At 46.3% G+C, this 16,817-nt stretch overlaps 1 protein-coding gene across 1 annotated transcript in view; it reads left to right on the top strand.

The window, feature by feature from the left end:
• The first annotated feature begins 10,387 nt into the window (after positions 1–10,387).
• The window catches only part of FLVCR2 (FLVCR heme transporter 2), a 37,510-nt gene continuing 31,080 nt past the window's right edge, over positions 10,388–16,817 (top strand). Inside the window, 2 exon segments of the mRNA XM_050336433.1 lie at positions 10,388–10,434; positions 10,436–10,901. Of these exon segments, the coding sequence (XP_050192390.1) occupies positions 10,388–10,434; positions 10,436–10,901 (513 nt within the window).

Genomic DNA, 16,817 nt, shown 5'->3' with positions numbered 1-16,817 from the left:
CTCTTTGTTTCCAAAATAAGACCTGAGTCAATCTTGACATGATACAGTGAAGACACAGGCAGGAGGATGGGGAGAGCTTGGAGTCTTGCATGTGCAGAGGTCAAATCCAAGGCCAGCAACTGCAGCCTCACATTTAGAATGGGGGCCCATGTGCATAGGCTGGGCAGGCTGAGGAGCAATGGTTTGTGGGGTGATGGGGTCCCTGGGGAGGATGGGTCCCTCCTTGCTGCAGGGCTGGACTTGGCTAATGAATCTGACGTGCCACGTAACATCACAGATCTCTTCCCTACTGACCCTCTTGGCTCCCTGCTACTGATGGCTATGCCTCCACATGTTCCCCTTGCATGTATGGAGGTGCACTGCCATGTCATGTCAGCTCACAGGCAGCTCTTGGTGGGCTGGTGGAGCCCTCAGGCTTGGAGGGAAGTGCTGTGCTGGAGTGCAAAGGAAAAGCAGGACCTAGCAGGACTCTTGTTCCAGGGCACCCTGATAAGGTATGCAGCTGTAGCCTATGCTGTTTCCCCTTGCCTGCCAGTCATAGCTCCAAAGACTCCTGCACTACCTCATGCATTGAAACAGATGAAACCTGAAAGGTCAGAGAAGATTAGGTTGGTATTGCTGGGTCTGATCTACTGGAAACACAAGCTGGTCCGTACAGATGGTCTCTGTGCCTTACACCCCACCAGCCAGCAGTCACCTACACAAAGCTGAAGCCCACCTGCCAGCGCAGGCCCTGTTGCTGATGGTGGCTCAGGACTGCTGCCATCTTCAAGGAGCATCAGCTGCAATTTTTTCAGCAGGGTACCACAAGCAGTGCTGCTGACACAGGCTTTTAAATGAGAAAAATAGACTAAATTTGTAGATATCCTTCTTTCAGGCACAAAGAAGCAGCATATTTCATGGGGTTTGGCCCATCATCATAGCCCACAAGAGCTGTTGGATAAGTCTGTAATGTGCTGTGCTGCACCTATTTTCTCTCTGATTTGCACTCAGCAGGAGGATAACCAAAAATACTGCCATGCCTCAGCAAGTTGTCCTCAGGAGAGGCACAGATAGCACTGCAAATTCTCCTTCCATGGTATGTTCAGGGGCTCGTGAACTTCCTGCCTCCAGTTTCTGTGCCAGCATGGGAAGCACCATGGTCATAGACACCTAATGTCAGCATGTGGGCCAGGGCATCACCACCCTACAGAAGTAGTGCTGAGGCAATGGGCGATTGCACTGGCCCTCCTTGTCTATGTGGGTCTGCCCCCTGCCCCGAGGGTGATGTGCACACACAGGGAAGGATGGTGGTTATTCCAGCCAGGCAGCTGGGTTTCTGCATACAGGTCATGCAGAATACAAGAACAATTTCAGTGTCTTACACCACCAATAGGCTTCACCCCATCCACTGATCCAACAAATAGAGCTGCTGATCCTTGCACAAGCCATGCTTTGAGTCACTCAGGCTACACGGGCCCTTCCCAAAGTGCCTTTCTCTGGGATTTGTCCTTTTAAGCCTGAGAGAGACAACTGATCCCAGCTCTAGAGGTCTTTGTCTTTACAGGCTCTGCTTCTGCTCGTTCAGCTTCTGGTGGATTTTCTCCTGGATTTTCCACTTGCTGTTCCTTAGGGCTCTGATGCTTCCATGTTTTCTGGGTTACAGTCAGAGAAAAAAGCTACAGCTACCTTTCCTGGGGTTTGCTGTGGAGGGAACTGCAGGCTCATGCTCCTCACTGGAGGATGCAACAGAACCCTAGCAAAGTTTGCACTGACAACACAGTATCACCTACAACGAGAGGTATCCATCCTTGCTGCGCCCTTTGTGTTTTCTCATGGCTATGAAATGCTAAGCTTGGTTTTAGCTGCAGGTGGGGAGAGTCCTACACTGATGTAGATGTCAACTATGCCCACGCAGACATGAAGCCAATATTTTTGCTGCAGAGCTGTCGAGGTCTGAGATCCTTCATGCTGGGTGGGGTTCACAGAATTGCTAGACTACTCACTGGTAATGTCTCAGACTTATTACTGCGACTCAGAACGAAAATAAGCGGTAAGTGGTGAGACTGGAAGACGGGTTTGCAACAACATCCTCTCCAAAACCTAAACAATATTCTTGGCATCATCAGTTAAGCTGTCCCTCCTCTGCATGGCTGGCTGTGAGCTGGAAGGCCTCCTAGCAGCTCTACGCTCAGCCGTTTTGGCCAAACACTGGGTGTTGGCTGGTGCTAGGAGACATATCTTCCAATCTGACTTGTCTCTGCCCCGGTCTTGCCCTCAAAAACCTGATCACAGAAGATGATCTGCACAGTTCAAGCCTGTTTTGACTTCTGTTTGCTTATAGTGATTGTGAGGTGTCTCATAGGCAGTCTCTCTTTGTTATGAAGAATGGGTCTCCTGGGGGAACTTCCTTATCACACAAGCAGCAGGGGACAACATATCCTTTCAGGGCCATCAGCCCTTTCAAACAGTGGCTGAGAAAAAGATCTTTTCCTGAGGCTATTTGCAGAGCTGCACAAAGCTGCTTGTTTAGGCTGTGTGAGGAGATTCTTTCACTTCTGTACCGGTGCTGTCTCTTGCTTCTTTTTCCTGGGCTCTGGGCCTCTACAATCCACTCTTCACATACCTTCTTTTAGATTTCTAAGTAGCCAAGTGCTTGTCCTTTGATGTGGCCCTCTCTGTTCTCAAATGAACTAAAAGATGAGCCTAAAAGAGGAGCAAAGGGCAGGGAGGTGGCCAGGACAATCATCCCTGATTGCTGTCAATTATCTGCTCCTACCAGCAGTGCAATTCCTTTCGAAATTCATTTCCATGGCGTCTGGCATTTCTCAAGTGTTGTGTTATCTGGCCATGCCCAGCCTCCAGGACCACTGTGGTGCTGGCTGTTCCAAGGGAAGGGGATGCTTCTGGGAACACAACTGGATAAACCGGGTGATGGCTGGTCCTGTGGCAGCCTGTCCCTACTCCAGCAGGATGTCACTGCCTGTCTATTGCCCTATCCGTCCCTCACTGAAAACCTCTCTCGAAGCAGTATATAGATGAGGGCTCAAAGGAGGCTGAGAGACTCTTTCCCAGCCGGGGAAGGCCAGTGAGGGAGCAAGACGGCTCCTCTGCGAGCACAGCCTGCCGAAACACTGCGTGCGTGCTGGCCTCTGCTGGGCGAAAGCTGAGCGCTCCCAGCCTGCACCCGCACGCTTCTTGGCAGAGCCGGTTTGAAGGTTGTTAGCCTGGCTGTTGCCAGACTAGAGGGAGAACTGGGAGGCTCAAGGCTAATGTCTGTGATGGTAAGGGCTGGGTAAGGCTGCCTGAAGGGGATGTCCGTGACCAAGTGGAAAAGCGAGTTTATGGTCTCCCTTAGCCGAGGACCTTGTTCTTGGTCCAGGGACCTGTTCTGCTTTGTGGTCCCAGCATGTTTCTGCTGTTGGTGAGGGTATGGGGATCTTGGCTTGGTGTTCCCCACCTTCACCAGCTCTTGAGGGGCTTGCAGAGCTGTTTGCAGGCATCACTGCCCTGGATGTGGGGGCTGAGCCCGAGAAGCATCACAGGTGGAGGGAGCTACTTGCTAAAATAAACAGATCTGACTGCAGCCCTGATTAACCATAATCATCTTCACCAAGACCTGAGATAAGAATGGTGGATTTCAGTGTTTTGACATCCAGGAAGGCTTTTGTAGAAGCACTCGGGCTGTATTTGTGCCCAGCAGCCATGTTCCTGGGGCTCTGCTGCAGACAGGACAGTCAGCTGGAACCGAGGGCAGGTGGAATGTGACACTGGGAGGCAGCTGCTGAGGGTGCTTTTCAAGCCTTAGTGACCGTTACCTCCACATTCACCTGCCGACTGGCGTCTTCTCTGCAGAGAAAACAGAAATGTGTGGCAAACATCTGTTTATACAATCAGAGGGTGGAGAAGGCAACCAGGGAACAAGAGAGTTAAATTTTCCTTTATGGTCTTTACCGAATTTCAATACCTCCCACGGATCAAGGCATCCTGGCAACTGTGCAGAAGAATAGCAAGTTTGAAAGCATGGAGGGTTTTATAACTTTCTCCCTTTCCGTCTCCCTAAAAGCACAGGCTCAGCACTTTACAAGCCCTCCGTATCAGCATTTCAGGCATGCTTTTATGGTAAGATAAATAAAGATAGGACATTCAGTGCTGACATAATCTTAACATATCTCTCCCAATGGGAAGCCCAGGGCAATCTTTTATTGGTATTCCCTTTCTGCTTCATACTCCTCAGCTCAGCTGCAGGCTCCCAATGTGGCAGATGGCAGGTGCCAAGAGACACAGAGCCAGCCAGTCCAGGGGAAGGTGCATTCATCCCACTGTATGGGGCTGTTATGAGCCCAGCTGTCATTACTGTGATGCCCTTTCTCTAAATTGATTCACATGTGAATTTTTCCTCTTGAGGGGCAGAAGAAGGGTAATATGCAAGCACAGTTTGCATCGAGTCAGAAGAGAAGTAGGGGTACATCTTTAGTCTGACAGAGTAAGCAGCTCTGTTGCCCATTTTGCTGTGGCTCCAAAGTATGTATGCACTTGTTTTACAAATCCCATCTCAGAATTCACTTCTATTAGAGCTGCCAGCCTGCATCAGCAAAAGGATATCTCCTGCATACTGGACCAAAGCAGAAGCCCACAAAAAGCTTCTCTCTGTTTCTTACAGTGATCATGGTGTACAAAGCAGCACTTGTCATACAAGAATTTCTGCCTGGATGCTAATATTTCAGCACACACAGATCAAAGAAGATTGGGAATCACCGCTAAGAGACATAGCATTTTTATAAATCACAAGCTGTCAAGAAGAGAAAAAGCAAAGCATGACATGAAATGGTGAGACTTTTCCTAGCAAACAGCACTGTGCTCACTTTGTCTGTGTTCTGCTTTGCCACCTTATTGATTAATGATGTGGAGGGGATTTGAGCAACATGTGTATACATAAAGATTTTTTAGGTTAATCAAAAAATCTACCCAACTAAATGGTAGGGAATGTATATTCATCACTTGCCAGGGCAGACTTACAAAATTACATGAGACTGTAATTTTTCTTGCAGCTGAGGTTGCAGAGACAAGCTCCTTAAAGTCCTACTGCTTCAGAGACATCCATGCAGAGAGAGCACACATTCCTCCCAACTTCTGCACCAACTCTGTGCTTTTTTCCTAAGATACAATCAATTTTTCTGCCCTCGTAACAGCGATGGTTTGGTGTCATGATCCTCAGGACTTTTCCCAGGTTTGTCTCTTTTGCTGCAGTGTGAGTGGGAGAAAGAAGAGGCACCTGCCTGAGTTCAGCAGATGAGACCATGCACATTTCCAGCACTCTTTTAGTATTAATTAATGTCAACTGCAAGAAATAGAAGATGAAAACCTTTTTTATGTCATTAGTCTGAACTAATATGACTCACTTAGATGGAGGCTGGAGGATGCTGAGTAAGAAGGGCTTATAAACTTCGAGCTTTGGAATTTGGGGTTAATCTGTGAACCTGATCTGGACTGGGGATGTAAATCTAGACCGTGGCTGAGTTTTGAGTCTAACTGGATCTTTTTCACTTCTTTTACTCTGATCTTCATGTCCCATGTGAGTGCCTGGTACACAGCAGAGGAGTGAGGTGGGTTTGCTCCAGTGAGCTTATGCACAGCTTTCCATGCAGCTGTTTGTATCTCCACAGCTTTTCAACAGCAAGGGTTTTGAAAAGAGAGCTGGGCTGAGATACTCAAGAAGCACGGCAGACTAACCACAGTTACACAGTTTTTGGGTTAGAGCCGGTTCTCATCCGGCCAGATCAGAGAATGGGGCAGAGCAAGTGATATCTGTTTGCAGAAAGCCATGCAGAAGTAGCGTAACTACCCTGTGTCTGGAGAGGTGTGCACTGACCAAAAACTGGCACTTCTGAGATACCATGCATGCAAGTGGTCTTCCATGCTGCACACTCCTTTTTGCACCTTTTTCTTTCTGCAAGAAGGCAGCAGTGAATATTAGCCCTTCAGTCATGCTGTACTCTTTGCAGTTCAGACCTATAAGATTTATCCACACAAACATCACACCTGAGCTAGACAGAGTTAAATTAAGGCCATTGCTGTGTTAAAGCTAGGCTTTGAACAGGGAGATTGGATTTTCAAAGAGGTGGTATTTCAGGCTGCTGTTGTCCAGCCCAGGCTGGACGGTGTCAGACTGGAAAAACTGTCACGCCCCTGGCAGGACCACAGCCAAATCACCCAGGCAAATTACTGTAACTCTTTGTGCCCCTGTAAAACAGATACAGGTGATACATCCCCAGTGAAGCTTTTAGAGAGCAAGAGCTACACATAAAATATGCTGAAGGGGAGCAAAACATTATTTCCCTTCCTTGAATTATACTTTTGAAAGGCTTTAAATTTTGAACAAGATAGGTTTGGTGCTCAGTTAGCCCCTGCACAGCTTTGGTGGTTCTGAGGTCTGCAGTCTTCTCTAGATGAGATTTTAGACTGTGCAACCAAGCCATTGTGTTTTGTGTAGAGGAAGGTAATTTTTGCAAAATTTTGAGTGCTGCATAGGTTGCATGCTGCGCTGTAATGAGTGGAGTTGTTCATCAGTGTCCATGTACCCAGATTTCTACACTGGAAATGTAACAGGGAAGATTCTTAAGGGTTTATGGTGTATCTAATCTACAGTAATAAACTAACTCAGGGCATTTATAAGCTGTATACTGGCTCCTGATTTCTCGTGGCTCTTGGAATGCAGAAAGCTATAGGTGCCAGCAGAGGGCTCTTAGCCTTCCCTGCTTCGTAGGGGAACACTGCTGACTTTGTCCAGCGCCGCAGCCCTGCCAGCCCGGACTGCACCGTGTGTCTCCAGCTGAGCACTGCATCCAAGCGGGACCCAGACGTAAGTGGCTCTGCCAGCTATTCCAGTCTCGACATTTGGTATTATGATACAACTACCTGACCTCTGAAGAATTCCACTAAAGCAATTTGAACCCAGCATGAAACCTTCTCCCTCCACTAACAAAGAGCTTGTAGTCTTCCCTGTGATGTCTGTTGTGAAAGGTTGTATGGGATATCTGCTGACAGCTCCTCTGGGCCTAAACACTATCAGTCAAAATGCAATAGAGCTGCCTAAGAGCTGCACTAGTTAGGCTTTGTAAGTGCAGTGATAAAATTTAGAGACAGAAATTATAAGGCTGTGAGTTTGAAATCAAAGTACATCCTGTCATCCTTTGAGCTTAGATACTTCCCATTTAAATGGAACCTAAACAACTGCAAAAATGGAAGATTCAGTAGATCCTCAAATACCTGCTTTTCCCGAGCAAGTTTTGTTTTTTGTCCACCTACTCCTTGGACCTCTGATCCAGTATGGGATAGAAAAGACACAAGGAATTATTATTTTCACAATGATTTTCTACTGTGCCTTCTGTGCAACTTCCAAGCCAATTTCCACCACCCATTCATATCATCTTGCTTGTCATTGAGCCCTGTTGCCATCCAGAAATCAGGAAGCTGGATTATCATTGCCACCATCATCCCTAGCATTTATACTTATTGTGTGGGCTTTGAGAATAACAGTCTTGTTGCAAGGCAAGTTCTTTGGTCCTTACAGAACGTAAAGGAATTTCATGTACTCACTGGTCACAAAGGCAGCATATATTCCAAAAGAATCAGATGTTGGATTTCTTGACATCAGTAGGGAAGAAGATTATAGAGAGGTTAGGCTCTATCTGATGGCTTGTACCATTACATTTAATGTGGGTCTTTCTTCTGCCTCTGGTTTAATGCCTTCCCATCCTCACAGATACTTTTGGCTACAGGATTCTATAAGCTTTTAGCACTTACTTTAATCTCCATGTAAAGGAGATTTCCCTCTAGCTTTAAAATCCACTTCAAGGGGTTGTCCTGAAATATAAATAATTTTTCATGGCTAAGAAATTTTATATAAAGATGCCTGATGAGGGAAATCCAAAAGCAGCTGCTCTGTTGCTTCAAGAAGGAAAAGAGGCTCATGTGAGTAGAAACAGATGTGGCAATGGAGAGAGGAAGAAATGCAAAGCACAGGGGTTTTATTTTAGTCCAGAAATTGGCAAATTCTGTAAAGGGGTGATTGAACAGTTTACAGAAACAGAAGCAAAACAAATCAGCCTTCAAATCAGAGGATAGGAGTTCTGGGAAGTGTAGGCCTATAGGTATGAAAAATACTTGTCTGAATAGGCTTTGGGTAGGCAGGGTTCCTTCCCTGTCTGGATCAAAATCAATTGACAGGCTGGGCACTGCTTTCATGCATCTGTTTTCAGGTGTTATTTTCAGCAGGGTCTGTGTTTTAGTCATTCTTGATTTACCAGTTTACTTTTCTGGTAGGATTAAGACATTGGAGCAAATGACTCGTTGCTTGGCAGGCTCTGACTTGCTACAGACTATGTTGATAATGAAAAAAACTAAGGATTTTTGAGAGAAATTTAGGAGCTCAAGGTGGGGCTAAAACAAAACACAAGATGATAGACTGTTTCTGAGCCCAGTCTGGAGTAGGGCTGGTGGGAGGCAAAGGATCAAATGTGTGTTTCTTAATTGTCTCCCATATATCTAGAGATCTGTCTACAAGTGTGCTGTTTCTTTAGTCACGTGTAAAGAAATTTAACTGTTGTCAGTGTTTTCCTGATGTGTGTCAGTGTCTCCTTAACTCATAATATTTTTTCTTTATACTCTTTCTGCTTATTCTTTTTCTGTGACTTAAGTCTGAAAACCACATTCAGTCATAGATATCTTCCTCTTTGCTGCCCAGAGAACTTTGACTAGGGCACATGCCATTCACTTCCTAACTCCATTATCCTGTGTTTACCTCAGTTTACAAATTAAAGATGCCATGGACTGTGATAACACTTCCAGCTACAGATAGCTAGAGCTACAGAACTAAATACGGCATGGAGATGACATATTTAAGTTAGGCTTTAGTAACTCAATAATGTCTGCAAAATCAGCAAATTTTGTTCTTTGCTCTGCTTAAGGAACTATTAATAAATGATAGTCCTCTGAGCAAACCCAGTTTGCCATCCTAAAAATTGCCTGTGTATTTCTTTACTTACCTCTGCTTTTCAACTGCTCTTTAATAAATGATAGTGATTATCTCTGTGTAACTTCGATTTCTGTATAATATTGCTGAGAATTTTATAAAGGCCTTTTAAAACCTGATGAACCTAAAAGTTAATTTTATGTATTATTTTACTGTTATAACCTCACAGTTCTCAGATTAAGCAGCTGTTGGACCATGATAGTCTTTTTCCAGCTTTCTTTTTTCACCTCTGCCCTCTTTGCACCACTATCACTCATTACATTCCTGATACTATTAAAATTACAAATTTATTAGAACAAATTATTCTGTTCTTTCTGTTATCTCTGTGTAGAGCTTAGAGTAACTTTGGTTACCTAACTTAATAATAAATGGGACTGAAAACCTCTTTTCTGAGTTTGGCTTCTGAGTTTGTCTTTCCTATTTATTATGTGAAAGGGCTACATTATGACCATGTTGTACCACTGTGAAGAGCATCCCACAAGTTCCACCAAGTATGTAAAAGAACGACATTATAATGTAGCTACCAAGTAAATACAAGCCAGAAAAACTTCACTTTTTCATTCTCTGACTCAAGTCTTTCTTTCAGGAATACAATATCCTAAAGACACTGCTCCCATTTTTCCAAATTAATTTTGATCGGTCTGTTAAGTGCTGTAAGAGAGCTGAAACAACACTGGCAACCTTGTGTCCTTGCGCTGAGGAACGGTTATGCAATTCAGGTAACATGATGTTAATTAAATGAACTGTAGATCATAAGTGATCTCCAGGCAGGCATCTGCCAGTGGCGTGTTGCTAAAGTAATGGGAAAACAAGGGCTGACTCATTAACTGCGAGTTCCCCGTGAGGATGGACACAAACATCACTTTTGGCTCATTTGCTTCAGTTGCGTTGAGATGTTTTAATTTTCACTTCACTGGATGTTTTCACTCTCTAGTGTGCCATGGCACCAAAAAAACAACCAGAAGCCAACCCAATCGAAACACAAACCGGTTCCTCCCCCAGGACTCCACCCTGGCACCTCTGGCGGTGTCGGGCACAGCCTCCCCCAGGGCACAGTTCTGGTCAGCCCGTTCATCGCTGCCGGCTGCAGCCTCTCGTGCCCCGGGGCCTTGTAACGCCAGGCCGGCGGCTCGGCGGGGCTGGGCAGTGCCGAAGGGCCTGTCCGTGCCCTCCCGGGCGGCCGGGCCCTTCCAGGCCCCGCGGCAGGGCGGGGCGGGGCGGGGCGGGGCGGCGGGCGGGGAGGGCCGGGCCGGGCCGGGCCGGGCGGGGGCGTCAGCGCCTCCCAGTGCGGCGGCCGCCAGAGAGCCCGGCGGTGGTGGCCGGGGCAGGTAGTGCCGGCGGGGACCCGAGCCGAGCGCGGCCTGCGGTGCCAGCATGGTGTTGCAGGAGCCGGCCGGGGCGCCGAGTCAGTCGGCTGTGGCGGGGAGCCGCTGCTGCTGCCCCCGCCGAGGTGCAGCTGTCCCGGCGTCGCTGGGCAGTGCTGCTGCTCTTCAGCAGCTACTCCCTGTGCAACGCCTTCCAGTGGATCCAGTACGGCAGCATCAACAACGTCTTCGTGCGCTTCTACGACGTGAGCGCCTTCGCCATCGACTGGCTCTCCATGAGCTACATGCTCGCCTACATCCCCCTGCTCTTCCCTGTCGCTTGGCTGCTGGACAAGAGGGGTCTGCGCCTCATCGCGCTGGCTGGCTCAGCCCTCAATGCCGTGGGCGCCTGGGTGAAGCTGGGCAGCATGAAGCCGCACCTCTTCCCCGTCACCGTCCTGGGGCAGGTCATCTGTGCCCTGGCCCAGGTCTTCATCCTGGGCATGCCCTCGCGCATCGCCTCTGTCTGGTTTGGCTCCCACGAAGTCTCCACCGCCTGCTCCATCGCGGTCTTCGGGAACCAGGTAATGAGCATCTGCTCCCCGGCTGGCCAGGCATTGTGGGGCCGGCTGTCAGCCACCTGTTGGGAGACTGGGAGTGCTAAGGGGGAGAACCAGGGGGCGCGAAGAGATGCACAGGGCCAGGAGGGCAGCAGCAGAGATAAGAGGCACTTACAGGAAATTCCCGCCGGGAAATGCAGCTGATACCTGGAAGGATGCCACTGTGGGCTTGATGGTGACGACAGAGGCAAGTGGGACCTAAGTCTACAAAGTTCAGGGCAGCGTGGGGGTTGGATATTATTCTGGATTTGAGAGGTGTTTGACTCGGGGTCTTCTCCAGTGCCCTCCTCTTTCCGTGTCTATGAATCTCCAGTCCAGGGTTGTGATTTAGTAAAAGCATGGATGGGATGGAGGGAAATGCACAGTGCTGAGAAACATGCTTTAAGGCAGTGTCCTTCAAGCCTCGGATCTGCAGTTGCCTCTGGACTTGACACTGCAATATCCTCTTCCTGCTGACAGCTGGATGGGACAAAGGAGATTATCTGTCTGCTGAAAACAGTACTTGTCACTGAGCCCTGGAGGAAAAGGACTTTAGCACTTTCATACCTCTTAAAAGTAGATACAGAGTTTCCACTGCTTTTTCAAAGCAGTTGCATTTTACATAGCTTTGAAAGGATCAGGAGAACAGCTTCTTGACCCTTGCACTGGAACACCCGCTCATACCAGTTGAATAAAGCAGATAGGCCAATACTGATGCAATGGGGCATAAGTGGATGAATGTGGCTCTGCAGCCCTGACAGGAAGAAGAGGGAAGCAGAACCTGGCATTAGCTGATAGCCTGGACCTGTTCCCCTTGCTTTGACACCCAGTGTACTCCCCTACATGTGACTGTGCACCACTCTGGACCATTCAGCCTGTGAGTGGCTGCCGTTCAGATTTGAATGGTTTGCAATTCTGGTAGCTTCTAATGCAGGCTTCTTCCTGCGTTTCTGTATTTATTGAAGTACTGCTGAGGCAAAAAGAGGTGAATGCTTGGAGATGGTATTTGAAGAACTGAAATTTGCAGAACAGCACTAGGGAATTAAGGAGACTGTTACATTTTGAAAGGAGGAAACATATTTATCTTTCTCTGAGAGCATCTAAGTTTTCCTTTTTGCCCTTATCAGTCATTCTAGTGGGCTGGGTTTTATGTGTTTTTAAATGAATCTTTAGAGTGGAAGGTATCTAACTTGGCATTAGCAAATAAGTAACTCAGAGTTTTGCTGTCAGACTTTTAAAAATTATTCAGATGGAGTTACTCAACAGTGCGCATAAGAAATCTAAACAATGAAGCTGTCAGCCTGTACTATATGCCTGTGTGGAATCCTCACCATCCTAAAAGAAGCAGCTTAGTATAACGGTTGTGAAAAGCAAACTTTGGCTACACTTTTGGTGCTTCACACTGCTCTGGCAGTTGAACTGACATGACCATGAGACTTCAGTTCAGGACATAGTCTTTTCTTTGTAAGCTCAGACTTTCTTCATACAGAATTAGAGAAGTCAGAAATAGCAGTGGTTAAAGGCAGAGCACACTCCATAGGAAAGACCTATTAATTCCCGTAGTCAAGGGTCCTGTGGTGCAGAATCAGGGTGAATGAAAAGTATCTATTTTGTTTACTGGTGATGTTGGGCAGGGGTTAGAAATAGAGGCATCCAGTTTTCCTGACTGCAGTTAAAGACTGTGTGTTAGGGAGTGTTGGCAAAGGGTATAATAGAGTGGTTTTGTAATTGCAGTATGTTAGTATGGCAAGTATGCTCATTCCTCTACAACTATATGGTTTTCCTTCCCTTGCCATGTCACTTATTTTAATTATTATTATTGTTACTGAATACCAAGCATTGTTGTTCCTCTCCATCAAGAATTGCAAGTGACTACATGAAGAAGTGGGGCAGTGTCACTGCTTATTTATTTGCTATACCTGCCCTCTTCCTGCTTCTGCCCTCTTGGCCTTAGGCTGCACTTCAGCAGTGCTGTCCTGACAGCAGCACTGTGCTGAGGAGAGCCCTGCCTGCTGGCTCGTCTGGGTCTGCCAAGGCCACATCTCCTCAGGATACTGCTTGCTGAGTGATGGTAATCTTTAGGTTCAAAGTTGGCCCTGAACAGTAAATCATTGAATCAATCAGATCAGGTGTTAAATATCTTCTAAAAAGTCAAACAATCCCTAGTAGGGTATTAGAATCACCTCACTTGTTTCTGGCCCTGTGTTGGCTGTGGTATCTGAAGTGTAAAAAAAGGTTACATTAAGCACGCTTGAATACATGCTGGAGAGCTTCTAGAACCCTTTTGGAGGAGGTGATCACATTCACTTGTTTACTCACTGCTGATTTTCTTGGTATTTTTCTTTTCTACGTTCTAACAAGAAGATACATAGGTGTTTTTCTATTATTTTTCCTTGTTCCTGGAAGTTCATGTAAGGGTAAGTATAGAATGGAGTTTGCATGTTGGATGCTTTGGCATTAATATATTAGTATTATTAAAATATTACTGGCTTTTCATTGCCTGCAAGACTAGGAAAAATCTATATGGGGACTCCTGCTCAGGCTTAATTTCTGGGGTAAATAAGCAGAAGAGTTACAGAGGGTTCACTAATGTCCTTCAGATTTGTTTGAATATTGGGAGGAATTTGTCTGACATGCTTCTGAAATACATCTGTCAGTAGTAGTGTGCCTGCTACGTCAGCAGTGTTACTGTGGAAGAGCTCGGTGCTGGATGTCTACATGAAGCCCCCCACACAAGAGGTGGGTAGGGGAGAGCTGTTTGCGTAAGGCCATGCTGCTTCCATTTGGGTGTATTGATTCATCAGCTGGTTCCAGTTCCTGCTTCAGACCAGCCTGAGAGGTCTGAACAGACTTCTAACATCTACATTGGAGAGAGACTGTGCCTCATTCTCTCTGGTGACAGGACCACAGTGGGAAGAAACGCTTTCCTGAGATAATAGCATTTGGTTGTATGTGCTTGTTGGAGCAGCAGGTCTTGCTCCTTCCTTTAGCACATTTGCTCTTCTGTCTTTTGGCGATGAGGACACGCATGGTGCTGTGGCATGACAGAACTAACACGGCGGTGGGGATGGTTAGATAATGAGTTAAATTCTCATGGCTTTTTGAAATTTCTAAGCTGGAGTCTGGTGGCCAGGTACCAGCTCTCTTCTTCAGTTACCATGGTGCCTGCTGGACTGCTGGACCTGGATTTTAGGCACATCTCTCTCTTACTAGTTTATCTCCATGTTGTCACCTGATAGGCAAGGGACATGGGCATCATGCAGAGAAGTGTATAACTGTGCTGCACACAGACAAAGAAAGAACATGTGTGGGTTTGACTTTGTATTGCTTTACCACCGGTATTGGGGGATTTTTTGATTGAGAGAGATCTTGTTCCTGGTTCTTGCTGTTTTGACAAAGAGAAACAAGCAGCTGGTAGGAATAAAGATGTGGGGACGTTAAATGATATTTTTTTCAGTGATTTTGCCCTAGTTTTGGGGTTTTTTTAGCATGGGTTGATAGAAGGTGGAGATGTGGTTTGGGAGGAAAGAAAACTTCAGCCTCATAAGCTCTGCCTCTGGGGAAAAATGACATAGCACCTTATTGATCCTCAGGTCTGTCCCTGTTCTGATGCAACTGCTGTGTGACTTCAGAGATTTAGGGCTTCCAGTAACAGAAACTACCTGAGGAAGAGCTTTTAGGTGATATCTACAGCCTATTGGGAATGCCAGTCTAGCACTGATTAGGTGGTGGCTTTTGAAGTAGACAAACTGGATGATAAGCTGTGAATGAAATTCAGGGAGATACTCTCTTTTTCACTTCTGGTGGATCCTTTCCTTTTATTCTGAACTGGGGGAAAGAGTCTGCCTGGGGTCATGGGTGGGGTGGGTTTTCCTGTGTAATTGGTCTGCAACATGTGAATAGCCATTGGTTTTGTGCTGGTGAGCCTGTAGTGCTGTTTTTGCTGAGCATGTGCTTGTCTGATGCCTCCCTGATAACTCTTTTCTGTACCTTTTGTCCTTCAGGGAGGGGAGTATCTGAAAGTCTAAGAAGCATTGTGGAAATGGAGCATGTCCTATGGAATTCCTGCCTTCCAGTCTCAAGTGGACTTCTAGATCTCTTTGGCTGTTCTGTATCTGCTGAAGGCTCCCCATCCCTGCAGATGAGATTTGATCCCTGTTAGAAATACAGGCAGGTGGTGATCTGCCTCACTGCCCTCCATAGCTTGACCCTGTATCTCCCAGAGTTTTAGCTGTTAGAATAGAGAAGATTTTAGCAAGGAACAGAGAGGAGCTTGTAGTGGCAGTAGTTAATGGTTGACATTCTTCAGCCCTGTCTCCTTTCTCCCTCTATAAGGAAGGGCAGGGTGGATCAGAGCACTTGGATCACAAGGAGTGCAACGTGGCCAGCTCTCCAAGATCCTGGATGTGGCTCATTGTGGGAGGGCGTGCTGACCAAATAGCAATGTGGTTTTCTATAAATGGATATGGAAGCCTGAAATGAACTTTTTTCTACCCATTTCATCTGGTGCTCTGTTCCCAGCCATACACCAAAGGCAGCTCCCCCTTCTCCCTCATCAAAGTGTTGGGTTTTGGGTTAAGTTCTTCATGCGAGTTTAAACGAATGTCTGCAGTGTTTCTGCTGGGAGGGCCTGCACTGTGGCACTCTCAGCACCTGCCCTGAGAGATCCCTGGAACTGGCTGTGTTCGGTGACTGTCATAGGTCCTTGACCAAAGTATTGTATTCTCACTGAGGATTACAGCAGCAGCTGAGGTAGTTGTCAGAGCTGAAACCTCTCTCTACTTTGTTCTCTCTCTTATCTGCTGCTGCTTTTTCCCCTGTATTTTGTTTATTTCCCAGCAAACTGGGGGAAGGTGCATTCAAGGCTGACAGGCCCTGAATGACTTGCATAGATCACTGTACAGTATTGCATCATATGAAGCATTATGAGATGATACCACAGAAGCAGAAGTGTGATGCAGAAGGGAGTTTGCTCTACTTACAGAAAGCTTTGATTGTGCAAGTGCAGTTTGAAAAAAATTGTCTTCCATATCAATGGGAGAGTAAAAAGAGCCTAAGCCCTGTCTTATCTCATCACAAGGCTGGATTATAATTTTTCCTTTCACAACTTCCTTTCTGCTTCTTAAAACACTTCAAGAAATTTGTCTAAGCTCTGCAAATACAAGCTGTGCAAATATGTACATTGACTTCCTGACTCTCTGGATTTCGACAGCCTCTTTTAATTTTGCTCTCAGTGGTATGGAAGAAGCATATTCTGGATGATCCAGGTGTGATGTGGAATGTATCCTCCAAAGTCTTGTCTTGGAAACTTGCTAAGACTGTGTAGAAATCATGGTGTCTGAAAAACCTGTTGTGTTGGTGTTTATCAGTGCATTATCTAGAATCTTTTGATTGTTGCAGTTTCTGCCCACTTGGCCAAACCAGCAGGCTGTTGGCCCTGGGCTTTTCTGGGACTCCTGCCTGTGCTAGGTCTCTTAAAAATTCACATCACTTTCCCTTCCTCCATTTCTGATTTGATTATCTGATAATTGAGTCGTTTGGTAGCAGTTTGGTGTGTTTGTGTGTGAGTGGTGTGGATTTTCTGCTGACTTGTTCTTTTGAACTCCTGGATGAATACCAGGTAGTCCTGATGCTTCATAGAAGAAATTAGTTGAAATAAATAGTTTCATATCTTCCACTCATAATGCTTCTGACTTTTGCTATATGAAGAGGTTCTATTGATGTGGAAACCTCCAGTAAATATCATGTCATGAATGCTGGTCCAAGACTTCCTCCTTCTTGAATGTTCTCCTTCCCCAGTGATTATTTTTTGGCTCTACAGACCTTCTGTCATGTTTCCTGATTTTGTTGTGTTTTAAGAGTTTTGACTTTGTTTGTAAAGCTGTTCTACTGGCTTTTTTG

This window comes from Myiozetetes cayanensis, unplaced genomic scaffold (assembly GCF_022539395.1).
Source record: "Myiozetetes cayanensis isolate MyiCay16 unplaced genomic scaffold, myiCay2020 scf6-25, whole genome shotgun sequence".
In the NCBI taxonomy this organism is placed as follows: domain Eukaryota; kingdom Metazoa; phylum Chordata; class Aves; order Passeriformes; family Tyrannidae; genus Myiozetetes; species Myiozetetes cayanensis.
This window is presented reverse-complemented; position numbering and strand designations above follow the sequence as displayed.